The 16892-nt window shown below is 52.1% G+C and overlaps 1 protein-coding gene across 1 annotated transcript in view; it reads left to right on the top strand.

The window, feature by feature from the left end:
- Window positions 1-801: 801 nt before the first annotated feature.
- The window catches only part of LOC100900280 (interference hedgehog), a 44572-nt gene continuing 28481 nt past the window's right edge, over window positions 802-16892 (top strand). The window contains exons 1-2 of the mRNA XM_003746708.2: window positions 802-978; window positions 1073-1182. Coding sequence (XP_003746756.1) covers window positions 1092-1182 — 91 coding nt within the window. The 5' untranslated portion in view covers window positions 802-978; window positions 1073-1091. The remainder of the gene's footprint in view (window positions 979-1072; window positions 1183-16892) is intronic.

Here is a 16892-nt window from a genome sequence, read left to right as displayed (position 1 = left end):
TCAGCGTATCCAATTCAAAACCATCACGCATCTCGTTTCTATCCATCATACGACGCGTTGCTGATGATTCGAACTCGAAGAGTCTCATGGGATCTCGAATTTTATTCCGAGAATCCATAATCAGAGACACTTGTATGGATTGAAGATGTTCCTAATCTGAAGAATCGATGCAATTTTCTTCGACACCTATTTTCCACGCTTGATTTTCCTCTCCATCCCGTAGCTTGTCTCTGATATTATTCTCTTTATATATCGTACTCCAGCTTCGGGGAAATTGTCCTTTCGGGCTCGTAAGCGGCGAGTCTTGGCGACGCATGATCTTCGTTGGACGCCTTCGCGTCTTCTCAATGGGACAATTAAGTCCTGTGGTCTGTCGGAAAGTGTTGGCCAGGATTCTGAAGATTCGCTGATAGACAGAACGACGGAAATAGAGTCAGAAAAAGAGAGGTAGCAACTAAATGACTCATGGGTGGGTTCATAGAAAAAAACGCGGCAAGCAAGCTGCTACCGCTGTTGGCAGATCTGCCATCGGGCTGAGGGTCGGATAATACTACTACTACATCTTCTACGGTGGCGGCGACTGCGACCAGGCCGATCGTCGCGCGCTCTAGCGTCTGCTATGAGGAACTCGACCGGCGCTTTTGCGAAGCTGAACTCTCTCGGCGCGCACCTCGGCCACTCGCAACCAACAACGGGCTGTGTCAGAAGCCATTGTGTTCTTGCTTGCAGTACGGCATACTGCACAAGCGCGCTTCGATTGACGTCGGATTCCAGCATTCGGGGCCCACGTACATGTCAGACGCGTGACAATACAGCTGTTCGTGCGTGCCATCGTTCACTTCGCGGAGTTTCTTCAAAATCGTACGCTCTAATCGCTCGGGTCGTCGTTGCACCTCTTGTCGGCGGTGACGACAGCGGTTTCCAAGCATCGCCCTCTTCTAGCTGGTTCTCATTGTCTGTTGCTGAAAATCCGACCCGGTGAGCGGATTGAGACGATTCTTCCAAGTGCAGCCATCGTGCTTAATTGTGGAATCTACTGAGATTGGATCTGAGTGAAAGTTTGTGTCACCAGAACCTCGCCTCGTGGAGCTATGGTAACTGTCACAGTGTTGCTCGGCTTCTTGGCCATCGGTTTCGCGTCGGTGGTCTCTGCCCAGGAGAGCACGAATTCATCTGAAGCCGGTGAGTTTCATTTTTTCCTTCGCGGACAGCGTTTATTTTTTGCGATGTGCGCTTATCCTGATTGTTCGGCGATGTCGTCGTCTTGTTTTGACCAGGTTTCGTGACACGAATCAAGTCGAGTATCGAGACGCGGCTGACCAGCGACCTGGCTGAATGGGCTAGCTGAAATGCCAAATGGTCAAACGGATAACGGGGTTTTCGATCGGGAGAACTCGATCGCACTCAAACAAGTGTTCCACTGACCGAATACGCCAATGAGCACACATTGCACCGCGTCAAAGATTGAGAGCCGCTGCCCGAGAAGACATGGTCGGAGAGCGTGGGTGGGTGCTGAGCGAAACACAGAGAATTTTCCACTGAAATTACTCATTGTGACTACTAGTACGTCGGGGCTGCCGCCACCACGTCGAGACCCCCTTGACCAACGCTGTCCTGTCGATTTCGTGGCGTGAAAATCGTTTTACCGCCATTTTTCCGCCATCACCATTTGATCGCCACATGCGGAGTGGGGAGCGCTGTAATGACACCCGTGCATAGCGCCAGTTCGGGAGTGAAGTCAGTTGTCACCATCGTGGAAATATTACCTGCTTTCTAACTCACAACAAGATAATCTCCAAACGGAACAAGGTGACGGTCTTGCAGTTTCCCTTGAAAGTCAATCGACAGAATGGAAGTGAAGCGAAACTAAGCTGAGCGACAGAATCCGTAGATTCCTTGGTCTACCGCGTATCATAAACAAAACATATAAAACATTCCTAATCGCCTCTGCACCGACTCGGCTTACCGCGGTTGTTGTCGATGTTGTCGCTGCTGTCGTTGTTGTTGTCAACGATCCGTGTTACTGGGTCGTATACCCGAATAACCTTGCCGACGCATTCGGAAGATTAGAGAACAATTACATCAAATGGACATGGTGTTGCACTATTCAAACTTTTACTTACTTCGTCGTGCCGCATTATGATGATCTTCCCAGGGAATAAGAGCTGCTGGCTGTCTGTCTGTCTGCCTGCCTGCGAGCGTGCGTCTGAGTCGGTCGGCCAAATATCGAATAATGAAATATTTCCAATGACTGACTGACTGAGTGACCTAGCGACCTGTTGGCTTGCGCAGCCAAACTTTTGGAAAGGCGCCGATTCAAACCCGTTGATCCCTGTTCAGAGTCCAATCACAATAATCCGACCGCCGAATTACAGGAAATCCGAAGAATGCGATTCTTTTTCACTCTGACCAAAGATCGATGATAGTTCGGGAAAAGCTTTCGGAACATGAAGAGTTGAAAGAGACGGTACAATGCATTGATTGAAAAAAGAATAAAATCGGTATGCCAGATTTTCGGAATCACCTGTGGACGGCCCACTAGCGCAGGATGATCATAAGTTGTAGAATTAATCGAGCGAACAATCTGCGCATCGATCGGTCGATGAATTTTGCCCCCATGCGAGAGGTTACGGCATCTTATGGAGTCGTAGACTTTAACGTAACGTGAATTTACGATGGCTCCGGCGACGATACGCACCGTCGTACGAACGACGCAAGCGGTTTAGTTGAAAAGCGAAAAACCCAATCGGCAACGCGTACGCTGGACGGATTGATCGAGAATTCCCTTGCTTCCGATGCTGTTCGTGGAGCGTTTGAACCGGCATCGAGAAGTTGAATTTCTCCCGCTGCGGTGCTGTACTTGCGGGGCACGGCGACATAGATACGACGACATGAATGCTACGTTCACTAGAAGCGCTGGTTTGAAGCTCGTTTCGGCATTTGAACGAGCGGACTCGCAATCAAAAATCGCTCCCCGAATCAGTCTTCGGAGCAGCATGATCTAACGGTGCGACGGTCATTATCCTTGCAGTCACCGTTGAACCATATTGAACGGGTTGAGTGAAGACTTATTCATGGTCATCGTCATTCCTTGAAAACAAATTGTGTGGGAGCTCCATTCGAGACGATCTGTCAATTCTCTGTCAGGAGGTTACAGACCCTTGGATCAACGAACGGCGGAACAATATACATTTATCGGAGGAGGAAAGACAGTTTTCCTGATCCCGAACGGCGACGTTCTGAAACGAGAAAAAAAAACATCCCGAATAGCGGAATTATTGTCTCAATAATTTCGGTGTGACCCAGTGCTGCTACTGCTGCTCCCGTTCGGCTAACGAGTCCGGAAGACGTCGCGTCGCTGTGGTCTCGACCCCGTGCGGATGGGAGTTCGAACAAAAGGGTCCCATTCCCACGCTAGGGTGCGAGATGGACGTTCTCTCGATCGGACAGGCTGTTTCGAGAAGTCCCGAAAGGAACCGCTTGCGTCTCGTTGGAACTGTCACCTGTGCAATGACTGGTGGCGATGTTGTCATGCGAAACATGTGGCGATCTCGTCGAACGAGCTCTACAGTCCCATGCTATGCCTGGCCACAGCCTCGGAACAGATGTTCTCGCGGGAAGACAATCGGCTCGGTTCCGGGGAAAAACTCAATTTCTGTCGCAACTCAGGATATTATAGAGTCTGATTCCATCTGGGCTCGAGTCAATCCCAAGGCCGACCGCTTGCACAAGGACCGAGTCAGACAGATTTTAATTCGGGATTCGCTCGAGAACGTTTTCGCAAAGATAGGGACGCAGCGGTTTCACGTAGGAAGTTGTGCTGGCCGGGAGAGAAAAAAAACGTGACCGGCTTTTAAATTAGATATCGATAGCTTTCGTGAAATGCAGACATGAGTGATCGCTCGACATGGGTTGCAATTGCTTTTGGATCGGATATTTCAGTCCGTACCATACGGAAAAGCGAACGACGCCCCTTGTCGTCGCCTCGTAGCGCTCGGACGATCGACCGAACGATCGGCAGGGGGATGAAACCACTACTTTACGGTTACGGGCAAGGAAAATACAAGCAAGTTCCTGCTGCTCGTGTCCATGCAGGCTCCATGCAGCCAGCATCAGCGGAAAGGAATAGTGAAGTGGGTCGTCTCTGTGGAATAGCCTGCTCTCTTTCGCAGAAGCTGCGATGCGCCGTCCTTGATAATGTGTGTCAAATACATAAAATTGAGAAGCTGTTCCCCGAATGCGATCGAAGCGGACTAGCGAACTTGCCCTCAATGGATTCCCGGAGCTCACGCAGTAATCTTGCTCAAAGTCAGAGGAATCCAGATCAGAGATTCTGAAGCTACGTTTGAGCTCCTCCTGTCTCTTTCCGTGTTGGGAAGGCCTGATCTGTGACTCTTTGTCAACACCAAAGTCCCTGGTAACTCCCTGGAGTGCGCCTGCCAAGTCAATAGTAACGGGATCACTGTCGGAAATACATCTGGTCGCCTAGGCATACGTGGAGTTCTGTTCAAACAGGAGGGTCTCTGCAGTTCCGAGAACACGTCTCTTACGAGCTGCTGCTCCTCCGATTCGGAATTCGCAACAAGCCTCTGTCTAAGCGAACAGATTCAGTCGTTTCGCAGCGCAGGAGCGATTCACGGAGAAAGAACTCGACAAACTATAGTCGAGAAAATGGAAGGAAACGCGGCGGAGATTCGGAAGCCTGAAGGTGCATCTTCTAGAGGGAAGCAATACCGAAAGATTCTCGCCGGAAAAAGTGGACGCCGAGAGGCCTCAGACACTAGAAAGAAAGATAGAGAACGAGCCGGCGAACGACAAAATATTCTGTAGGTTCAGGGACGCGACTTCGGAGAACTTTGGTAGCCATCTTGGCTGTTACCGGTGAGCGCCGCGTCCGCAGCCGTAGAAACCGTTGAAGTCTGTTGGACGAGGCGAACATCGGCTCTTGTGGATGGGAACGGCTCCGATTTCCCGCGTCATCATTACGACTCCAGTTCCTAAAGAAAAAAACACATCTCCGAAGAATCGAACACTGTTCCAGATTTCCGCTGAGAACTCGCTGGCGCTAATCCTCTTCTGGAGAGATAAGGGAGAGCGGTCGGGGAGGAGAGATAGTTCGAATCCTAGCCTTCTGAATTTCCAACGATGCATGGTTTTAATCTCCGCATCGCGACGTGGGATAAGTCCTCTTGCCAATAAATTGGAAAACGCTTTTCCACTGGGCTCGGGAAATCGCGCGAGTTTTCTTTCCCTCGTTGTTCTGCTGGGATGAAGCCGCACAAATATGAAGCTCAGTCACCAAGCATGGAGAGTCCTGACTTGGAAGCTCCTGATTCGGGAATCAAGGCGTTTATGGAATATTCATTGGGCGATCTGGGGACGCTCACGAGGTACGTCGGCGGACAGTGCGGATGATGGTTTAGGGTTGAGGGCATTGACTCGCGCTGATGCACGGAGTAGACGTACTATAGAGCTGGATTTCGATGTAGTTCGTGTCGTTCTTTTCCGCTTCGTGTGCCGGAGAACGGAAGCGAGCGCATGTGGAACATTAAAAGAAATGCTCATACTGCACGGCCCCCTCCTAATCGAGCGCACGCAGTAGTTAATACGAGGTGTGGGAACATCATCCATTCCGGTCGTCGGGGTGAGTGAAGGATGGAGTGAGCGAGCGAGCAAACTCGCTGCCATGGCTCGTAAGCTTCACGAGGGGAGCATTACTATCATCTTGTCAGAGAGCTCACGAAACTTCGTGGAGCGAATCTGAGTATGCCAATAGAGCCGTAGCGCGCCGTGCCGCCACGAAGGGAGTGCTCGAAGATTTGGGTTGCTCGGCTGAGTCCCGCGATGCTTGAAGTAGGAATGGCGGCGGCGTTGGTGGTGGGGTTCGAGCCGGGTCTTGTCTTTTTTTTGTTCCTTTCGAGCGTTCACCAAATGAGTGCGAGAGAGCTAGTAAACCAGAGAGCCAGCGGACGAGCTATCGAGCGAGGTGCCGATAGCCAGGGCCTCAGACGCGAATTCGGCGGCAGCTACCGGCTGACAGAACAATACCCTCTAGTTGATGTATCATTGCCTAGTTAGCGAGCGGGACCGACGTTGGCGCAGGTATGCGGGCGTAGGTTGGACATTCGGTCTACGAAGGTTGGCTTCGATTTCTTTCTCCACGCCCACGTAACACTGTGAGTTTTCGCTCTTATCCGACTGTCGCTATGACAGTGGCAGTGTGAGGGGAACAGTCGAGTGGTGGACATAAGAGTACGGACAAGTTTCAGGAGTATTAAATTCCTTCTTTCGCATTGTATGTACATTCGTCTGTGGAGCTCATACGCAGTTCGCTCTCTGTGGGCCTTTGAGGGCGGCGAATATGGTCCATTCAAGCCTTTCAGAGAAATGGCACTGACCCATATTTCCTCAATACGGAGCCTATGGGGCAAGGAGCGTCTTTCTTTAGGCGAATTTCGCAGAGATGATGGGAATGCTCCCCAGAGCTAGCTGGTGGTAGAGTCCCATCTCGATCGTCGATTCCGTCTCGGTCTAAGTCTGCACGTGCACATGCAGGTAAACGTCGGACACTTATCTTGCTATCGATGCCAGGCGGAGCATCCATGCTCGACGAGTTTTATCGGATCGCAACCGTTATCGTCTTCCTAACATTTCTTCATCTATTTCACGTCGGTCTGACTTGTCTCAAGCAAGAAGTCATGTCCGCGCGTAATTGGGCAATGGAACGGAGAGTTTCGACAAGTGTACGATGCGGAGAAAACCGACTATCATTCCAGTTCAGTTTCGCTACCAAGATTCGAATCCCGAGCAGTTCCATCAATTTTAATCACCCCCATAAAAGAGACAGAGGGCTTGGTGAAGAAATCTCATAGTAATCTGAATGACCTCGGTTATCCTATTCGAAGTGTCTTCAACGAGATGTTCCTCGTCCTAAAACAACAAAACCCTTCGACGTAGGGATGGTCTCGCGCTCAATCGATTCGGATCATGCATCCCGATCGGATTGATCGCGGTCATCCGAGGCGAGTGAGGCAGAACCCCTTGCTAGATCATCTCATCAGATTAGACGGAGTCTCGGAATTCACGCGTCGTAAAATATTGTGGTTCGCAAGCCATTGACTCTTCCTGGATGAGGCTAGACGGACATCTCGAACATGACACATCAAATGAACGTCCACTTCAGATCGAAGAGATCAGCTGTCCCTGCGAGACCATCATCGACGTAAGATCGTTGAGCGAGCTATGAGTCAGATCGATGTTTGAAAGCACTGGGCACGTAGGGAACCATTGGAAAACCCGCGGAATAGAAGGACCCGGAACTTATCTTCTCCGTCATCGAGAGACGTCCTCGTTCGTGAGTCGGTGACGACGCCAAGTGTCGTAGACTAATAATCTACGGATGCCTACCCATGCCCCCGACCGAATTCCGCAGGAATCGTCTAAATATTTATGTAGGAACCAAGCCATCCCAATGAAATCGATCGACAATATTCAAGTCCCTTGACGTTCAATTGCTTGCGCCGCGCTTCGAGGCCAATGGTACGGATGCCGTACGAATAAATGAGCGCGACGCGCCTTCGGAAAGTCCCCAACGGTCACATGATAGTAAACGAAAATACGAACGCCGAGTAAGCAGTGCCATTGGCTTATTATTAATCTGATGCTCGCGCCCAAACTGTTGCCTTCGGTCACGTGATACACTCCGCGCGGTCGCATTGTTCTCAATGGCGTACAAGTGGCGTACTTGAGCGTGCTCGACGTTGTTGCCGTTGGACTTCCACCGTCATCAGAGGTGGTTGCGGTGGCGGCGCCGGCAGTGTAGCCATCGCTCGTCGTCGCCTCGCGCCTGTTGTTTATTTTCCTTTGCCCGCCACTTTTCAAATGTCCATCGGACTATCGTCAGCGGCGGCCGGCGCCGCTGCTACCAGTGGTGCCGCCGCGGCGGCGCCGGCGATGAGACTCCTCGCGGCGCGGTGTGTGGGTAAGAGAGGTGCGTTCGTCGTCGGTTCGTTTGCCGGGCGAAAGGAGCGCCACCTGGCGGCCTTTTCCGATGCAGGGAGCCAACTGGAGGCACACACAGAAGAAAAAGAGAGCTCTCTCACGACACCACAATAACGACGACGAGCACCACCAGCACACCACTGCCTCCATCGTCCAACACCATACGACCGGCTAGGACAAAGTACCTTCTACTTGGACCGACCGTTGTTGTGAAAATGCAATTGGAACTTATTGTGTTGCTGTTGGCCGCGTGCCTAGTGTGCCATGGAGCTGAAGGTGAGTTCGAGAAACGATGAGCTTTCCAGTGGCATCGGCTTCAAATCGAGCCTTCGGCATGCCCGAAGTTGACGGTTAGCGCTCCGCGAGCCGGTCTACCTGCTCGCTCGCCTGCCTACCCGCTGCCACAGCCGCCACCGCTCTAGCGTTGCCGCAGGCCAAGAAGACCAACGCGGATTTTGTGCTTCAAGTGAATCAAGTGAAACTATGGATACACCGATCAGTGCGCAAGGGTTTCGAATCAGCGGCGAAATCTGGATCCGGCAACGTTGAGCTGAAGTTTGGCGCGAAGTGCACTTGGAGAGTCGCCCCGCCCAGACGCCTCGACCCATCCCTGTTGGGCTTCACACGACCTCATCCCGGTGGGCCTACCGGCCGGCAGGCGCGCAGGCAGGCAGGCGGACATGCGGACCGGCATCGAATAAAGAAAGCAGGAAGACATCATCATATCTATACACACACATACTAAGGGGATACCGTCGCGTAAATTGAACAGTCGTTCAGAAACTTCCGGATCGTCCGGGGTGAATCACGGGATGAAACTTTTCCATTGCGACCCGCCGTAGGCTTCGATGCTACCTCGGCCATGTTCTGACAGTCACATGGCCTTCCGTAGCGTAGCGACGCTGGAAACTCTCCTGGATTCCACCGCGGCTTATCGTTCCGCTCCATTGAGCAATCGAAACCGTCGGGGCTCGAGCCTCGCGGACGCGGTTCCGTCGTGTTACTACTCGGCGATTCTGAGTTTCATCGAAAAGTGCCCTCTTCGATCGGTAGAGACTGAGTCTCCTTTGAAGTGTCTCTCCTGCTGCTGATTCATCGGATTCGTAATTTCGGTCGGCTGTAGTGTCCCTACGCGCTGCGGCATGGAATCTTCCCGGCGGCGGACCAAGTGGAACCGCTCGACGGCTGCTGTCAGCCAGCGAGGCGTTGAGGCTACACGGCCGGCGACGAAGATTTCGGAGAACGTTGCGGCGGTGGCCATGATGTCCGAGAACCGTTGAAGTTTCGAACGCCACCATTTTGAACGGCGCGCTGTCAGTCTTCTCGGCCAGTGGCGGGAACTCGATCTGAAAGTTTCGGGCAACTGTCGGCGGCTTGATTTCGGCGTTTCGTGATTTCGACCGGTATTGAAGAATTTCGCGAAGCGAACATGGAGGGAATGCGGAGGATGTGGAGGAGATCCAGGAGGACGGAGAGGGAGGGAGGCTGATCGCTTGCTTGCTGGCTGGCTGACTAGCTCGCTCGCTTGGGAAGTTATGACATCTATTCAAGCCGGCGATTCGTCGAGCTCCGCATGTGAAAACTCAGCAGCTCCCTTCTAGTGCAGGGACAGAGAGAGGGGGACAGCCGAGGGACGAGCTCGGGAGAAGTTCAAGCTGAGTAGCGCGCGCCCGGTTCGAGCGACGCCCGGCTCCCGAAGGCGATCGAGGTGCCGATGACTGGGGGCCTCCCAAGCGAATGTATGTAGTCGCCATCGCCAGACAGACAGGATAGCCTCACTGATCTTTAGACTGACGAACGGCTGAACTCCGAGAGGCATTGTTCGTGATGGTATGCGGGCGCGAAATCTCGATTCGCCCCTGCCGCCAACTCTAACTGTTGCAAACTATTCTGATGGCTGAGACTTTCTGGCATATCGTGGGATGCGTGTCGTCTTCGTTGGAGTTTTTTTATTTTTCACGCGAATGACAGCACGCGAAATGCGGTGAAAAGCTCTCAGGCTGCGGGTCGGAGCCGCCGACCAGCGTTTGGAAGGGATTTGTTGTTCTGTTCCTTGGACTGACCAGACCGATGAGAACATTCCGAATCGTCCGTTGAATTGTTTGTCGATGTAGAACAACAGCGAGCGGAGAAAAGGGTCGAGCTACTCGGGCGACTTCAACAGCGCTGCAGCAGAAGCGACGACGACACAGCAGCTATCTGTTGAAATCCGGAATCTCATCTGGTCATCGACGTTTCTGGCGCAGTGCGGTTCGCCGTGGTCCATTTCCCTCCTATTTTAATCGATGGCAACGACGGCAGTATGTCACTGTTTGTTTTCGCTCGTCGTCGTGACTTTCCCAGCTCAGATTTACTCTCCAATTCAGCGCTTCGATTACGGATCTCGTGGAGTTCGTGTCGCGTACCAGCGCAGCGTCTAAGGAAGCGGGAAGCGTAGTACATACAAACGATGTTAGACTCGTTTGTGCAAATATCTGTTCCGATGCTATCGGCGCCGGGTGTCGTGTTCGTCCACGCGATCTCGTTCCAGTGCGAGTATTCTGTGGACTTTCACATTCCTTCCTCGTTCATCATCGTTTTATTATTTTTCTTCTTCGGCGGAAGGCCGGTTTTTTTTCCGCTCTCTCGAGGTACCCCAAAAGAAGAAGAATCACTTGCGGCCGAGATCCAAGGTGATCGAGGGGAGAAGGCTCATTTAGCGAGATCGCTGTTTATTTGTGAGAGACGTCCAATCCTCAAATAAGTCTCCCATGCCACGCGACCTCCGATTCACATGAGAACTCTCGCGGTTGTCCCACACTTAACGCTGGAATCTGTTCGGAAATGTTTTTGGATGCGATTCAAAACGCCATAGAAACGAAACTTTTCTTCAAACAAAAAGGAATCAACGACGATATCGCGTGGTTTCTACCAGACAGCGAACATTGGCTCCAAGCGTGCTATTACCTACTACCTCTTGCCTGGCGGAGTTCCCCTCGTTCCGTTCTTTATTCCCCGCGCTCATTTCCTGTTAAGGGGAAAATGTTGCCAAGAAGCCGAAGCCTCCTCGAAAAGGCGATTTATCTTTCAGCAAACGAGAAATCTATGACCGCCTGGCTGTGCCTTTTCACTCGCCCTGCTTGAGACATATCTCTGACTCGGATCTCCCTTTTCACGGTTCCGGAAGAGATTCTGGAGCAAGAAGTCGTGACCCGAGAGCCGGAGCTCAATCCGCCTTAAACTGGAAGAGAGGCCTAAAACGATTCTGATGAACGCGCTCCGAGCTCCGTGTGGGTACCCCCAGGTGTTCGCGTCCTACTCACTTAGGCAACCTGTCTGTCTCAATGAGAGCCCATCCGTTCCATTTGGTCTCATTATGATCCCGATTGAGCATTGAATTAAATCTCTCCTGTCTAGGACCGAGCTCGTCACGCAATGAGTGTACTGGACTGTCTCCTCTCTTTCCCCGCTGGTCACGGTCCGAAAGAATTTAGATGTACAATTCGGAGTCGGGTTGCTGATGATGCTCCGCACGGGACAACAGGTGGACGCCGGCAACACGTTGTGGGATCCTCTCCCAGCACCGCGTGGTCGCCGCCCGGTCCCGAAACTGCCAGCATTGCGGGCGCGGAAAACGGTGCAATTCATGACATAAGTCACTTCGGGTCATTGGGGGATTTTTCTGTGCAACTGTTCCCTTGTGTCACAAGCGACGCTGTGAATCTGTATTCGACCACACCCTTGTGGCGCCACAATCGCAAAGTATCCGCGCTGAAGTCATGGGTGACTCATTTCGCGAGGACCGACCGCGCTCATGGCCGCCCCATCGGCGCGCGATCCCTCGAGCGATGTCCAACCGTGTTGTTGGATAAGATTTTTACTTTCGGTTTTCTTCATCCACCCATTCTTTTTTTTCTATTATTTTACTGAAAAGCCATTCACGTCTTCGGAGTGATGAGCTTCGGCTAAGGTCACGCTTTGTGAGCGAGGGGAGGTCTGCCTTCTGTTGATTTTCGTTTCGTTCTCCCGAATTCCTCGAGTTTTCCTCGGTTTGTTTTCACCAGCGCCGAGTTCATCGCTTGTTCGCGCTTCACGTGTCGTGAGTCGTGAGCCGGGTGGACTGGATTCGGCGGGAACGTCCACTCGACACGAACTTTCGCCCGTTCGCTCGGTCTCGTCGATTCGGAGCTCGCGTCGAGCAGGAAGAGAAGATTCCAGGGGTAATTCAAGGATCAGTGACAGACAATCCAAATAGAGAGCGTATAAGTGGACGACCGTCGAGCGGATGAGCCGGCGAGGAAGAATATCCGTTGCTGGATGGAAATGACTCACGATTAGAATAATAAGCACGACGCTCGCTCCGGTGTCAAACACCGACTTGAGCGAACGTGTGAGTATTCTCGAACACTAGAATTCCGTACTTCTCGATGAACGACCGGCGGCGACGGTTGCGACGACCGTAATACGGTGTAGAGATAGAGGGATATACGGCCAGGAATTTCTTGGCCGCCCGGCCAGAAATTCCTGTCGACTGACTGGCGGTCATATAAACTGCATTCGATAGATATTCGGAGCGATGGGAAAGAAAGAATCTATCAATGAATGATCTCATCGAGCAGGAACACTGCTCTACACACGGAGCGCCGTCCTTGGCCGAGGGAAGATCAAAGTCAGTGCCTATCCATAGAAGCTCATGAGCGGAATCACGAAGCTCTTACCCTGAGCTTCTACGAAAGCAGCAGATCTGGCACCAGTCCGCCGCAGAGAATCTAGCTCAGAAGTTAGGAAGAACGAGGAAGCTGGGCTAGACACATTATGTACAGGTCGACTAATTGACTCCGTACAACCGTTTGTTGATTTTTCGGCCGCTTCTCGAGGAGTTTCTGCGGAATGTAGAGGCAAGCCATGATCCATGATCGATCGTCGGACGCAGTTGGGTCACTGGGATAAATAGATTCACAGACAAACGATGACACGACTATTCAAAAGGTGAAGCGTACGAGTCGACGCTAATACGTTCGGACTCGGTATTCCAGAAAAGCGGAAATCCACAATGATGAATTTGAAATAGCGGGTGGCTGGTCGGCGGCTCGGGCCGGATCGATGGCGCGTTCGCTTTCTCACGTGGCTGTGGAGGGCCTGCCAAATAGTTCCGTTCGAAGATCTGCTGATCGGGCTGGCAGGGGTGCAAACTTCCCGAGATGGATACTTTCGGTTTATTTTTATGAATTATTATTATCTTCATTGTTGTTATCGCTTCCTATTGGAATTAGCGGGACGAGCGGTCGCGCGCAAAGGTCGACCCCGGGTCGCCGTCTATGCGCGCGTTGAAAAATCGCTGCCATGCGGAACCCGCAGCATCTATGAACTCGTTCCCGAAGGCACCATGGAAAACCATTACCTTCTTCGGCAAAGAGGCTGGCGGACGTCTTTGAGTAACGTGCTAAACACTGAGAGAAGCGGCCGAGCCCTTGACAGAACTTGACGTTCACGTGACGAGTTTCAGAAAACTCAGTCTTCTGGCTGACGATGCGTCTCGTAGATGGGCGGACGGACGCGCGAGTGAGCAAACGATACTACCGTCAGCCCACGCGGGCAGGAACGGGCGAGCGCACTTTGAACTTCGAAATCGCTTGTTCGTTACTCGGATTTATTGTTTTGATGAATATTTTCTCTTCTCTACGCTGACGAGATCGTATTCCGCGCCACGGTGCTAGACTGAATCTCGAACCTCTAGCCGAGCGGAATGAAAACATCCAAACATTCACTTGAGTGTGTGATGGAGGGAGAGAGTCTGTAAACATAAAATGGCTGCATCCATTTTGTTTATGACGAAATCCAAAGCTCTTGTTTTCCGCTCGATATTTCTCTTTCGTATCATCTCGTATTTCCCACTTGTACGAGAAGCCTATCGAATTCTCCGAAGACATCGCAACTCGATGACATCCGGTTGGCGAGAGGATCTCAGTCAGATGCAGTCGCTCTGGGCAAAAGGCTCATCAGCCGAATATCGATAATGCTTGGTGATTTGAGAGCTAATTCGCTGACAGGGTTTGAACTTTCCGAGTGACTCGGTCAGTCAACCACCATTTTCAAAAAGGTGGAGTCTTGTGCGGGCGATCTCCTGTCGTTCCTACGGACCAGTTTCCGGTTCAGCGGGAGGAAAAAGACCGGCAGGAAGCTGTTCCCCCGAATGCATTCGGAGGCGAGCTTCTGGTGATTCGAACTCGGACTTCCGCACACACGGTCGGCGACGTATCACGCTTGAATGCCGAAATGAAGCATTTTTCGTTTTCTGAATGAAAGCGTCTTCGACTATCTAATGAGTATTGGTCATGATTTCATGATTCATGAATCCGTGTGATAATGATGACGCGAAGTCCGGGAGCGGAGCGGAATGTTCACACCAGATAGGGTAAAAACTCATTGCATTCATACGATCCGGTGTCGCTGAAATAATTAGGCTCGACTCAGACAACAGAAAAAACGGCACGATCGAATGGAGAAAATTCACAGAGACAAAACATGATTGAACACGGAGAACTCCAGCCGGCTCGCCGCGAAAAAAAGAGAGCTTTTGGCCGGAACGTCAGACAGAATTACGGCGCCAGCGGTTACAAGCCCTGAGCAAGGCTGCGACCGACTTGTCCGGCGGACAGTCGATGAGAACCGAAAGTTTTCGAACATCTGAAGTTTTGTATTTGTCCTTCAGTCTCTCCGACCGTTCATCGTCGGGGCTGCATGCAATGATTGAAGAGGTCAAATGCCGTGTCTAGAAGACCGGTCGGTCATCGGACTACGATCGTGAGGGGAACAGCGAGGAAATCAGCGAGAGAAAAAAAAGAGGAATAGCCATGCCCTTGTAAACAACTCTGGCTCCAGTCGGACACAAACGTTGCTGAACTCAATTTACGCAAATCCGTTACACAAGTTTCGGAGCGATCAGTTTTTTGTTTCGATCTTCTGCGGCGAATCGTCGAACGCAACGCAGGATTTTATCTCATTCGCCAGAGCACGAAAAGAAAATCGGCTTTGTCTTCCCGGCGGCGTGGCGCTTGTAAGTCTTATTATGAGGTTCCATCCCGATTTCACTTGAGCATCGGAATCGTACGATGACGTTGATTCCGAGGGGAGCGTTCCGCAGCTCGGTTCGTCTGCAACAAATCGGAGTTCTGTTCCGTTGAGCTCGCTTCGGCGAAAAGATGAACTGAAGTTTAAGCCCGCGACCCGATTGCCCATCTCTCGGAAGACGCATTTGTATTTCGCGCGCAAAACTCGCCTCCCCCGTTTTGCTCGGAGAAAGGCCCTCGAGATCTCGCGCTGGGTTCAGGGGTTGTTTCGCGTAGCTGTAAATATGCAGTTCGCGGAAGATCTGAAGGCAGAGACGAAGACGAAGAAGAGCCTAAGGGAAGTGGCGTAATCGTAGTGAGGCTTCTCTGGGCTACTAGGTAGGTTTCTTGCTTGACTGGCGGGCTGGTTGCTTGTCTACTGGTGTGAGAGGGAACCTGTTATAAGAATCGCTGGGGCTGATGATTGTCGAAGAAGCAGAGAGGGAGGCCTCTTGCTGAAAATGGGTCGGCGTGAAGCTGGCCAGTGAGCGAAGCGACCGACCGACGACCAAGCAACTAAGAAATCTACTACCAGGTTCACCGGGCAGACAAGCAGATGGCATTATTTCGCGGACGACTCTCGTACAGCGGTGCTCCTCTTAACTAGAGGAGAGAAAAAGCTCCCCAAAAATATTAATTGCCAATAAAACCAGACGTGGGCAGTTTCAAGTCCACGGAAAGACGTGAGACTCGGAGCTCCGACGGTACCTCGAGCGAGGGAAGCCGACCAGCTAAGCAGTCTACGCCGGGACGAACCCTGGTACTCGGATGTATGTCCATGTGTTCCAGAGGAACGGCAACTTATCCAGATTCCGTATCTAACATTTACGCGCGATATCGAACCACTTCTCGTGTCTCATCCGACTTTCCTCCGTGATTTGAGGGTCTACGGCCCGTCACACCGGTCTCGGACTCTCGGTGACCTTACGTGCTTCGGGTCGACCCGGCGGAGCTCTGACGCACGGGAGCGCTGCGCCGTATCGTATCGCTTGCGACGATCGGTCAGGACCGGTCGCCAGAATTCCACGGGAAGATGCGTAGAAAGAATCGAACGTACAAGCCCGTGGCGTAGGATGCACGCCCTTAGCCCACGGACAGTGCCGTGGTGAAATGGGTGCACGTCTCTCGGTCCGTACAAGCCATAAGTTCACCTCGTGGGTGCCCTCCCGATCAACCGATCGATAACGTTCCGTAGCGCATTCGGAATCGCTCGGTCGGAGGCTGCTGACTTCCTATGCGGAGGCTTCCAGTCACGGGTCGATCGTCGAACCCCCTCACGATCCCTCCCCCGCTTTCTCCCGAAGTCTACGGCCAACGAGGGCTCCAGAAAAGCTGAAATATGACATCGGGACAGCTTCCTTCGCACCTGAAGGCAACCGTCCGATACGTTGGAGTTCCCGGTCGCCGTTCTGGAGTCTGCTCCTCTCTGCTTCGTCGGTTGGCTGGTCGGCTGCCCTAGCCTGCCGAACGTCAAGCGCCTGAAACAGATCAACTGTGTAGCCGTCGAACGTTGGACTCGCTCACTGCTTCTCAGTCACTTCATGAGGTCTGTTTCACGACATTGAGCGCGGCCCATAACAACAGAAAGTCATCAAATGAGACGCAGCAGCCGCGGCAACGGCGGCAGAAAAAAAGACATCCAAGAATGAAGCCCCTCCGATGAGGGCGGCAATCGAGCTCCGGCGACCGGCAGCGATTCTGTCCACCAGCGAACGATGCGACAGACAGACCGACAAACAAACGTTACGGTCCGAAACGAAGAGAGCTTCGTAATGACATGAGCACATCGGACATTTCTATTCG

This window comes from Galendromus occidentalis, unplaced genomic scaffold (assembly GCF_000255335.2).
Source record: "Galendromus occidentalis unplaced genomic scaffold, Mocc_1.1 scf7180000077501, whole genome shotgun sequence".
Lineage (NCBI taxonomy): Eukaryota > Metazoa > Arthropoda > Arachnida > Mesostigmata > Phytoseiidae > Galendromus > Galendromus occidentalis.
Note: the sequence above shows the minus strand (reverse complement) of the source record. Positions and strands in the feature narration are given on the sequence as shown.